This window comes from Acinonyx jubatus, chromosome F2, assembly GCF_027475565.1.
Source record: "Acinonyx jubatus isolate Ajub_Pintada_27869175 chromosome F2, VMU_Ajub_asm_v1.0, whole genome shotgun sequence".
In the NCBI taxonomy this organism is placed as follows: domain Eukaryota; kingdom Metazoa; phylum Chordata; class Mammalia; order Carnivora; family Felidae; genus Acinonyx; species Acinonyx jubatus.
The window spans coordinates 45,612,498-45,624,664 of record NC_069394.1 but is presented as its reverse complement, the minus strand read 5'-3'; the positions used below and the strand labels follow the sequence as shown (position 1 = coordinate 45,624,664).

The window sequence follows — 12,167 nt, the reverse complement described above, 5'->3', positions numbered from 1 at the left end:
TGTCACGCAAAATGAGCTAATGAGGTGGATTTCTTATCATGTTATCAGAATATAAACTAGTTTAGTGAGAGTTAGGACTGGAAAAAGTGTATCTGTTGCACCTCTCAGCAGAGATTGGATGGCTTTTCCTCTAGGCATGTTTCCTTAATAGGTTGCTCAGTTTTTCACAGGAAGCCATAAACTCTGCTTGGCTCGGTAATTCTGTTAGGACATGAAGTTACTACTTTCCTAGCAATTTGGAGCAGATGCACTACAAGTACATGCCAAGGGTAGGTATGGTCATGAATTCTGTCAAAAGTATCACTCAGGGAAGCAATCTTTATGTATGATTTGCCCCATAGAGATGCAATCCACCCATTCTCTAAAATGCACCCATGGATTAAGACAGATTAACAGACTGTGTTTGGAGCACCTGCCCTCCCACCCCCACCCCGATAGAATGAATTTTGCTGAATTGCTGTTTGTGGGTTTTTTTTTTTTTAATGTTTATTTATTCATTTTGAGAGACAGAGAGAGCACACATAGGAGGGGCAGCGACAGGCAGAGACAGAATCCTAAGCAGGCTCCATACGCTATCAGCCCAGAACCTGTCTCAGGGCTCAATCTCATGAATGGAACCATGAAATCATGACCTGAGCCAAAATCAAGAGTGAGAGGCTTAACCAACTGAGCCACCCAGGCACCCTCTGATTTGGCCTTTGAATTGATCTTGTTGGGTCATGTTAATTGATTTCTTGTAGTTCCATAAGACTTATCTCTTTGTATCTATTGCAAGTACGCAGTATTGTATTATTACATTACACAATTTTCATTTTAGAAGTCTTCTTGAAAGAAGTGTTTTTCTGATCTTTTTTTTTTTTTTTTTTTTTTTTTTAAATCAGGAACAGTTGTGCTTTTCCTGAGATATTAGCTTGCTTTTTCCTTATGGGCACTACAAAGTGTGTGACTGATTAGGTTTCATTTTTGCATAGTGTCATGGAAAGAATGGATGCAAATTTGTGACCCACATATTGTGATTATATGGAATGCCATAGAACATTTAGGTATTAGCTCCATTCTTGGTTCCTTTGTGTTTCCTTATCCTTTTTTTATCTTCGTTCCTTCTTTCCTGCCTTCCTTCTTCTATTTCTTTCCTTCAAATGATTTTATCTTCCTTATTTGCATTATTTATATATTTTTCAATGGTTACCCTAAGTCATTTTTTAAAACTAGATTAAGTATATATAGACACAAATGTACATATGAATATAAATTCCAAAAATGAGACAATAAAAGTTAAGACCTGTCTATCAAGTAGGGTTTTAAAACAGATTGCTTCAAGTTTCCGTGTTTTCTATTATTGTTATATTTTGTGTCATACCATTTAGTAAGATTTTGTTAGGTTCCTATTTCCTTTTGAGTGCAGTTCAACAATTATATTAAAGCCTCATTAAACATGGATATAGATAGTATTTTATATCTTTGTAATTCATCTCTTACTTAAAAGCACTTGTGATGCTGTAAACATTGTAATCCAATGGGCTATATATAAGTCAAGCTATTTTGGACTTTGTACATGTAGGACTGAACTCCAGAAGATGTGGGGGAGGGCATGATTCACTCTTCATGCTAAATTGTGATACTTACTCTAATAATGTATTTTGATATTGGACTTGGTTTGGCAGTGTAAATGGTGGGTGGTAGAGCATAGTGATTATGGAAGGACACTAAAATGTAAATGTGGTAGGGTCCCCTCCCTAAGGAAAGAAAAGAAAAAAGAAAAAAAAAAACCTCAAGGCAATCCGGTTGTATACGCATACATGACAACATCCTTCATGACCTTGTAACATGGGACACTTAATCAGACTACATGTCTGTATGTTACCATATGTGGGAGACAAAGAAGTAAAAAATATGTAAAAAACTATGCCACGTGGTGTTCAGGGCTCAGTTCTTCAGAAATGAACCCAACTGAGCGATGCTGGCACAAATAAAGTTGCTTCCTGGAAAGAAAAGCCTTGGCGTCAGGACTCTGTGTGAGAATCCTGCTACATAAATAGTAGATATTAAAACAGAGTGATTAAAGGTACAAATTCTGGAGCTAGACCACTTAAAGTTGATTTACGGGCTGTGTGACCCAGAGCAAGTGATTTAACCTCTCTGTGCCTCAGTTTCCTTGTCTATAATATGGGGAATAATAGTACGTACTTCGGGGTTGTAGTCCCTGGCATGTAGTGAGCATGCAGTGAGTCTTGGTTGTTAGCATTTTTAGCATATAGTGTAATATTTCAGAATCTATGTTTTTTAATTTTTAGGTCTCTTGCAGCTGAATGGGGTAGATATGGACTACGATTCAATGTGATTCAACCGGGGCCTATAAAAACGAAAGTAAGGTTTAGTTTGCCTAGTATCTCATTGTGAATGATTAAGGAATGAAATATTGGTAGAAATATTCTGATTGTTGTGTGCAGGACTTGTCAGAGATGTCTGAGCTTGGAGCCCTAGTGGTAGAGAAGAGGGTTTTGCCATTATCCACTATAAGTAAGGAGGTGGACAGGAATACAGCAGCTATATAATTTCTTGATAAGATCTATTTCAGTGTCGTAATCTTCTGGGATCTTTTGTGCCATCAATTTTGGTATTTTGTCTGATTTGCTTCAGTGATCTGTTATTACCCTATATTTCTTAATCTTCACCGTATTTTAAGGATTCTTTCTTTGATTGACATCCTTTTTTTTTTTAGTTCCTGGAAATGGAAGTATATTTTTATTTTAAGAGATGTTCTAGAAGGTTCTCTGCTCTTGCAATAGGTAGCGTTTTATTTGCTCACGTCTCTGCCTTTCACTTTCAGACACTCAATTATGCATGCCATTTGACTCCCATGTCTCTGATTACAAATCTTTCTGATGGTGTGCATTTCACCTATAATTAATAATCATTACAGATACTTACTGCAACTTATAATGATCACTAGTGCTGTTACGGTTGCTGCTCAGAATGTCCACAGGTTCTGTGTTCTCTCACATTGCCCCAGATAACTTCCCTCTCACTTTCTGTTTTCATGTGAAGCAAGAATTTACAACACTAACTGGCATATAGCTCTGAAGGCCTCAGTGGAGTGTGATCACTTGTTCTAGTTGTATCAATAAATACTTTAGAAAATAATGCTAGGGAGCATTTGGATTGTAGGTAGTTCTGGGTATTAAATATCAACGAGGAAATGGCTGTATTAGTTTCTTTAGCAGCTTGAAGGGGGGAAATGGAAAGGAGAACTACCTGAGTGACTGAAACTTGGCTATCTTATTTGACACTTCAATAATAAAGAGTCTAATACAATTAATGGAAAAATAACTCAAAAGCATGTATTAACACACGTGATTCAGGGCAGCACTGTGGTGAGCGCTATCCGAAGAAAACCCTGGAGTCACAGAGCTTCTTTTTAAGCCCTCACTAACTGGGAAAGATCACCTGCATTTTATTTACTTATTTAACAGATATTGAGTGTCTGCTGTATGCAAAGGTGCTGAGAAAATACAAAAACTTTTGTGCCAGAGTCCTTGCTGTCAAGGAGCTTACAATGTAGCAGTAGAGGTATAAGTCCTTGTGATCAAGGAGCTTGCAGCGTAGCAGTAGAGGTATAAGTTGTACACAGATAACACGCATGTAGCTTTAAAGAGTTTAAAAGAAAATTGAAGTCTAGAAACTCTGAAGCAAGCACTGGTAGAGCCAGGTAGCCCGTTGCTACCCTTTGTCTCCACCGGTTGATTCGTGCGCAGGGAGAGCTGGAGGACCCCCCAAGGAGCCTCCCGAGGGCTTGCTCTGTCTCATACCTGTTTTATTGAAGACAGCTGTCACCTCGGCTCCCAGGCGTTGATACAGAGAAACCCAGTCTTTTATGTATTTATTTTTTGATCCGTGCACATACGTACTTCACCTTGGTCCGCACCTTCATATCATTAACAGAAGGCAGACATTGTTTGGCAAATTTAGTTTTTTGGTTTTTTTTTTTCTTTAAGACCTACTTGAATTTAGTATTCCTCCCTACTTGTTTTCCTCCTTTCCGATTATTTTGAGAAGAAAGGAGGAGAAAAGGAATTTCCCCTGAAAGGTTTCCTACTTGAGGTACTTTTCTGATTTCTAAATCAAATGACAATATCACTACTACGTCCAGCACACGGGGCTTGTAGGTATTTCCGAGTACTTTCATATACCTTTTCTCCTTTGATGCTTATAACAGTCTTGTGAGGTGGCTAATGACAGGTATCCTTATTTTATGGATGAAGAAAACAAAGGTAAAAAGGTCATAAATTTTCTGGTAATTTTTTTTTATGTCAGTATAAGATAAAATGTCCTGTTTTGAGCTAAAATGAATATGGAAGAATTTGGCAATCTCCTCTGTTGTTTACAAGGCCTAAGGTATGAACAGGCTGCCATAGTAATATTCCATTTCTTACAAACTTGTTTCTTAGATAGGAAAGGAGTTGCATTAACAAAAAACGCGACCTAACTATTTTCTTAATATCTAAGGGTGCCTTTAGCCGTCTTGACCCAACTGGAGAATTTGAGAAAGAAATGATTGACAGAATCCCCTGTGGTCGGCTGGGAACTACAGAAGAACTTGCAAATCTTGCTGCTTTTCTTTGTAGTGACTATGCTTCTTGGATTAATGGGGCAGTAAGCATTGTTTCTCTTAACTTTTGGGGGATGTGGATTTGGGGTGGAAAGGCATGTTGTGGAACCAGTCCTGACAATATTGAATATAAATATGATTTAAAATATTTATTTAGCTGCAAACAATATAAAATGTTAATGTAGATTGTTTAGCCTATGGAATTTTTTCATGGATAAATTAATTTTATTAAATGCAAATTACCTTGGAAGACATGCCTTTAAGATGATTTTTAATATCGGGTAGAATTTGAAATTGTGGAGATGGGGGGAAAAAGGATTCTAAAATGAGTTAATCAGATTAGGTTTAATCATCACTTTTGTCTTCAGAATTTGGGCTTTGATTGAAAGTGCCGAGGAGATGTTCCATCCAATCAAGATGAGAGAATGTCTAATGGTTCAGAACCGTTTTAAAAGGCGTTAGTTTCAGAATTTTTGCTTTTTTTTTTTTTTTTTTCCTTCAGGTCATTAGATTTGATGGTGGAGAGGAAGCATTTATTTCAGGGGAATTCAACAGTCTGAGGAAGGTAATGCCGTTTTGTGAATATAATATAATATTAGCAGCTAAGATACTAAGCTTTAAAAATATGCAAGAACCACATTAAGTTGGCTTTCTGTTTGTGTTAGGTCACTAAGGAGCAGTGGGACACAATAGAAGGACTCATCAGGAAGACAAAAGGCTCCTAAGATCACTCTGGCCTTCATCTTGGTTACAGTGGAAATGATACAGTCTATGATCTTTTGAATATTTTCAAGTCTAATAAATTGTTAACGAACAAACACGGCCTGGGTGTGTATCGTGCTGGGCCAGCTGTAGGTATACATTTTATATTTAAAGATCTGTAAGATGGGAAATTATCCCTTCAAAAGTTTTTTTAAAAATAAAAAAGGCTAGTGAGTAAAGGCTTTGGTGGAGGTAAAATGCTTGGAAATGCAGAGAAGGAAACAGATATTATAACTTGAAAAAGTCAGGAGAATCTTAATGGTCAAAGTAGCATTTGAGTTACATATTAAACCATGCCTATGGGGATGGGGCCTAAAAAAACAAAAGTAGAGGGTATACAGTAGATTTAATGGACTCTGCCTTTTCATTATATTTCCTTTTTTTAAATGTTTATTTGTTTATTTTTGAAAGAGAGAGCGTGCATGCTAGCAGGAAGAGGGGCAGAGAGAGAGCAAGAGAGACAGTCCCAAGCAGGCTCCACGCTCAGCACGGAGCCCCACCTGGGGCTTGATCTCACGACCCTGAGATCATGACCTGAGCTGAAATCAAGAGTCAGATGCTTAACCAACTGAGACACCCAGGCACCCCTCCATTATATTTCCTTTTCACTGGACTTGTGAATTATCTTCTTTAGATAGCTCAATATTAATTCAAAGAAAATTTTACCGGGACCTATTTTATAGCCTGGCATTTTATATGGTACTGAGTATACAACATGAACAATCTACAGCCTTGCCTTCTTGAAATATTATCTAGCAGGATAGAGAGACCTATAAATAATTATTTTTGATGCATTGTGATAATTACTATTCCAGCAGTGTTGAAGTGTGGAAGAGGAAGTAATTCATTCTGACTCTAGAGTTTAGAGAAAGTGACACCTAGGAAATAGTATTCCATCTCAGCTTTAAAAGAAGAGTAGATTTCTCTAGGTAGAGAAGATGAACAAGCTTATAAAATATTTTTGTGTGTAATTTCATTTCATTTCATATTGGGTTTGACTAATTTGTCATCCTGAGGATCAAGTAATAAAGCCATCTAGTCTATGTAGCTATAATTTTGAGCTTATATAAAAAAAAAAAGGTCTGTTTGGCTGTCACAGGCATCTCTCATAAACATGCTCACTGGACTATCCCCATTGCCCAAATTACCAAGAGAGGGGACCAACTTCCATCATACCTCCTCTGAACAGATCTGCAAAGGAATCTAGTGTTCCTGTTTGAATATCTATGTTGTAAGCCCCACACGGACACTCTTACTACGTTCACAGTTAATTGTGCATATAAATTATATTAAATTGTGTACATAAATGGGTAATGTTATAGTTTTGGAATAAGTGGCCTTGACATTCTCATTTATACTGGGCCTTTTAGGATGTCACATGTCTTCACGCTCTCACAATGCAGGTACCCAGTTTGCGTTTTACCTTTAATGCTAACCCTCATTTTCCTCTTGTCTGCCTACATCTTTGTTTTCAAATTATCAGTACCTCTTATGGTGTAGGAAAAAATAAAAAGGTGCCAGTAGTTATATAAATGAACTTGTATAAGTTTCATCACTTCTTCTTTTCCTTGTTATAAAGTTCAGGATTATAATACCTGTTTGGCGGGGTTCTTATGAGGATCAAGTGAAAGAAAATACTGTAAAACGTAAAATAAACAAATGAATGGTGGGCCCTCCTGTCATTTGACCCTTTCATTTTTAAGACTTGTTTATCGTAGAAAACATGAGAATACAAACGAATAGGAAGCATTAAAAACTAACTTTCTAGGGGCGCCTGAGTGGCTCAGTCGGTTAAGCGTCAGACTTTGGCTCGGGTCATGATCTCACGGTTTGTGAGTTCCGGCCCCTGTCGGGCTCTGGGCTGACATCTCAGAGCCTGGAGTCCGCCTCAGATTATGTGTCTCTCTTTGTCCGCCCCTCCACTGCTTGCAATCTGTCTCTTGCATTGTCTCAAAAATGAATAAACATTAAAAAAAAAAATTAAAAAAAAACTAACTTTCTAAAGAAAATACCTGTTAATACTTTGGTATATTTGTTTTTGGTCTTTTGCCTTTTAATTTAATTTTATATTTTATGGAAGTAATTTGTTTATATAATTTGCACAGAAAGAGAACTACCACAGTCCATAGTAAGCTCCTCAGCTTTTTAAACTTTTTTTCCTGTAATATACACTCTTTCCCTCCACTAAATCTACCAAGAAAACCATATTTCTAATTTTGCTTAAATTAGTATTCAGTGTTTACATTTTGTATAACTTCATAACTATCGTTTTTTTCCAGTGTTTTTTCAACTTTCCTCTTTTTTTTTTAATAGTTGAGAGTGTATGATAAATCAGGTACTGTTTTTTTAGACAAATCTGATTTTTTTGTATTTCATGGTTTATATATATCATACTTGATTTGATTCTTTATTCTCAGAATTGGTTATTTTTATTTCCAGTATAGTATAGAAAACTATGATGAGCATCTTTGTGCATGAAAAACCTTTCAGAATTTGGAATTTTTTCCTCCTGACAGATTTCTGGAAGTCATATTATTAATCAAAGGTTATGGAGCTTTTAAAGACCCTGGACACACATTTTAAAATTGTTATTCCTAAGATTTGTATGGGTTAAGAGCACCCTGAGCTGTGTGTGATTGTGCCAGTTTCCACAAGTACCTGCCAACATGCGGTGGTCTGATTTTCAAACTATTTCCTCATTTCATAAGTAAAGGATAAAGCTTCTCTTCAAGTATGTGTTTATTTGTTAGTGATATTGAATACTTTTCTACACAATTGAATGTCCCGTTTGTGTTTTTTACCTGTTGGTATCTTCACTGGGTATCATAAAAACTTTGTTTTGTCCAAGTTTTTAGACACATTTGTTTTCTATTAATCATCTCTTAGAGTTTGCTTCTTTATTATATTCTATTGCAAATGATGAGTGAGGAAGAAGAGCTTGCAGGCATGGAAGAGAAGGCCAGAAAAGAGAGATTACGAGGGTATCAATTCATTGAAATTTCTTGCTAGGAAAGAAACGTTTTCAGGAAGCCTGCAAGACACATTATTGATGAGTAGTCACTGTATGTAATGACATACCACCTTGGGGCTGTAACCACATCAATGTTTCATCTTAAGAATTATTAGTTTGTCACTCTACTTAGTACCTTTTCAAAGGGTCCTGCTTCCAACACACTAACGGAAGAGTTAATACTCAGTACATTAAAATAAGGATTGTTGGTAATAATATCACCGATCTTATCATTAATATATGAAAACACCTTCAGGAAACGTGTCATGTATGGAATAACAGTTGTCATATTGTTTATGGAAAAAACTAAAGCAGCAAGAATTTAAGTGACTTTGAACAATAGAATTTTAGAGCCGGAAAACCTTAGAAGATACTTCTTAACCCCTTCATTTTATATCTGAGGGAACTGAGAACTCAGGGAAGTTATGATATGCCTAAGGTCACTCCATCAGTCAAGGTCGTTTTCTTCCCAATTAGACCATTTCTTGGGATCCTAATTTAAAACCAAGAGGCAATAACAGGGTCTTTATGACTTACAGTTCTATTGCAAAAGCCTTCAAGGGGAAAAAGCTTATAAAATTTTTTCTTCTTGATCAATTTTATTATTTTGTTCATTGAACATAAAACTATTAGGCTTTCGTGAATTCATTCTCAACTTCAATCCCTTTAACTTGAATTTTCTTCTAAAGTCTTCTTTTTTTTAATGTTTGTTTATTTTTGAGAGAGAGGGAGAGAGAGACAGAGCAGGTGAGGGGTAGATAGAGAGGGAGACACAGAATCCGAAGCAGGCTCCAGGCTCTGAGCTGTCAGCACAGAACCATACGCGGGGCTCAAACTCATGAACTGTGAGATCGTGATCTGAGCCGAAGTCAGGCGCTTAACCGACTGAGCTACCCGGGCGCCCCTCTTCTAAAGTCTTCTATTTCTCAACTGTGAGGTAAAATAATCCTTGTGTTTGGAGACAGGATAAATGGCACTTAGCATAAAATCAACTAATTCTGGCAGAGGAGATCTTGCCTGCTCTGCCTCACACTCTGCCCTCTACCCAGGCTCTGCCACAGCAGCTTTCCTTCTGTTCCTAGGGGTTCTTCGACCTATAACCTTTGCACTAGCTGCTCCTTTGTCCTAGGAATGTGCTTCTCTAAATCCCTGCTCACGCACCATTAATTTCTTGAACCTTTTTGTTTGATGTATGATTTCTTAAGGTACACAAACCGAATTATCGCAAAATGAATACACGTGTGTCAACACAACCCAGGTGAAAAACAACATCATCAGGAGTCCGGAAGCCTTGCTTGTGTCTCTCATCATGACTTAACCTGCTGTAAAACGGGTCACTCTCTTGACTTCTACCACCATAGCTAAGCTACTTTTGAAGCTTATATAAAGTAGAATCCTATGCCTTGTATTACCCTGTTTCTGGTTTTTATCTGTGTCTCAATTCTTTATGCATTCTCATTGCTACATAACAATGTGGTATGAATACACCACAATTCATATGTTAGTCCTGCTATTGGTGGGCATTGGGGTTTCTAGTTTGGGGTTAGGCCAAATACGACGCAACTGTAAGCATTCTTTTGGTGACAATGCAGACCTTTCTCTGTTAGATTGATAAAACCTAGCAGTGAAATTGCTGGGATATAAGGCGTGTATACATTCACACTTACTAGACACTGCCACAGTGATTTCCAAAATATCCCAGTTTAACCTCCCACCCGGCAGTAAGATTTTCCACTGTGCCATGCCCTCACCAATACTTAGCATTTAAGATCTCTTTATTTTTTTTTTTAAGTTTATTTCTTTATTTTGAGAGACAAAAAGAGTGCGATCGGGGGAGGGGCAGAGAGAGAGAATCCCAAGCAGCCTCCGCAGAGTCAGAGCAGACCCCGACATGGGGCTCGACCTCACAAACCCCAAAATCATGCCCTGAACCGGAACCGAGAGCTGGACGCTCAACCGACGGAGCCAGCAAAGCGCCCCTCAGCATCCCTTTAATTTTAACCTTTCTGATAAGTGTGTGGCAGTATCTCATTTGTTTTAATTTGCATTTCTCATTACTAATAAAGTTGGATCCTTTTATTTATTTTGGCTGTTTAGAGAGCTTTTTTATTTGTAAAGCCTGTTCAACTTTCTTACACATTTTTTCTATCGGGTTATGCTTTTAAAATTAATTTTTGGAGTAACGTTTATATATCTCTGGATAAGTACCTTTGTCAATTATATGTGCTACAAATTGTTGGAGGAGGTCATCGGGAGGACGTGACCGCTGGTTGACCCGAGAGCTGCACCTGGGCAGTCAGAGGGTTCTCATCCCCTTGGAATGTTGGTTCCACGTACCCACTGTTTCCTGGCTCGAGTGGTTTTCAAGCATGAAGCCTCGAGTCAGCAACGTGTTGTTGAAACTACCTGGACTCTCTGTTCGTGCTCTTTCTCCCTCAAAAATGAATAAACGTTAAAAAAAAAAAAAAGATTCCGGTGGGTGAGTATGAAGATTTATCCGTCCTGGGGTTATTCAAGACAAGCCTCCTGAGTAAGTTCCCTTGTTTATTACTCTGCCACCTATAATTTGGAATCCTGTTTCTTTCTTCAGTCTCTCCCTGCCCTCCGTGTATGGGGAGGAATTTCAGATTTCACCTGGAAAGCTCCCAAGGTTTTGAGCCAACCCAAATATCTTCTCACACTCTGATGTTGGATTTTTTTACTTTCTTAACAGTGACTTTTTTTTTGAGGGGGGGGGGCAAACCTTAAGGTTAATAGGATCCAATTACTCAATGTTTTTTCATAATTGGTTGTTAAGGAATCTTTGCATGCATGAGGGATGGAAGGTACTCTAACACATCGTCGTCTGTATACCTTTTGCACATGGGTTGATAATGTACCTGGAATGAATTTTGTTTGTAATCTGAGGGAGGTGTGCATAAGCTACCTTACATCTGCCCTGTCAGATTCCTTTACTCTCTTCTGTTTTCTGCTCCAGGAGGCAGGCCCATCACTTAGAAGGAAGTGTGACTGATTTAGCTGAGCTATAAGAATTTCTTTCCCTGATAGAGCTCAGGAGTTCAAGTTCACCATGATAGGCCAAGTGCTAGATTCATGACCACTATTCCTATGGGCTTTCTAGGAAGTGACCCCAGATATCAGACTTTTATCGCTGTTGTTTTCCTTTTAAAAAAATTATATGTATTTATTTTTGAGAGAGAGGAAGAGAGAGAGTGTGAGTAGGGGAGGGGCAGAGAGAGAGGGGGACACAGAATCCAAAGCAGGCTCCAGGCTCTGAGCTGTCAGCACAGAGCCTGATGTGGGTCTCGAACTCACAAACAGTGAGATCATGACCTGAGCTGAAGTCTGACGCTTAACCGATTGAGCCACCCAGGCACCCCTTATTTTCTTTTTCAATACTACAATGGTAAAAGTGCCAAGCCTGCCCTCATTTTGGTATATACTTTGTAATTAACAGCTATTTTCATCTGTCATGAACAGATGAATGTAAGAAATTCTGTATATTCCTATTCCTTTGGAAAAAATCTTTCACAAAGAACTATTTGATTATGTCAGTTGGGCAAAAAACTTCAAATATTTGGATTTTTTGGGATTTCTTTGTTTGTAAATCTTATTGTTGGAGGCTTCTCTTCATAAGACATACAATGATTCACTGACGCAGGCAGATCTACATTTATTTAGATTTCTTAGGCCATAATAACTTGAGCATCCTACATTTCCACCTGGATTGATTACCAGTTACATGTCCACTGACTTTTTGAGGAAGAAGCAAAAATACAAGCAGTG

The 12,167-nt window shown here is 37.8% G+C and overlaps 1 protein-coding gene across 1 annotated transcript in view; it reads left to right on the top strand.

Annotated features, from left to right (window-relative positions):
- The window catches only part of DECR1 (2,4-dienoyl-CoA reductase 1), a 38,706-nt gene extending 33,279 nt beyond the window's left edge, over positions 1–5,427 (top strand). The window contains exons 7-10 of the mRNA XM_015082983.3: positions 2,295–2,367; positions 4,507–4,653; positions 5,112–5,174; positions 5,275–5,427. Of these exons, the coding sequence (XP_014938469.1) occupies positions 2,295–2,367; positions 4,507–4,653; positions 5,112–5,174; positions 5,275–5,334 (343 nt within the window). The 3' untranslated portion in view covers positions 5,335–5,427. The remainder of the gene's footprint in view (positions 1–2,294; positions 2,368–4,506; positions 4,654–5,111; positions 5,175–5,274) is intronic.
- Positions 5,428–12,167: the final 6,740 nt, after the last annotated feature.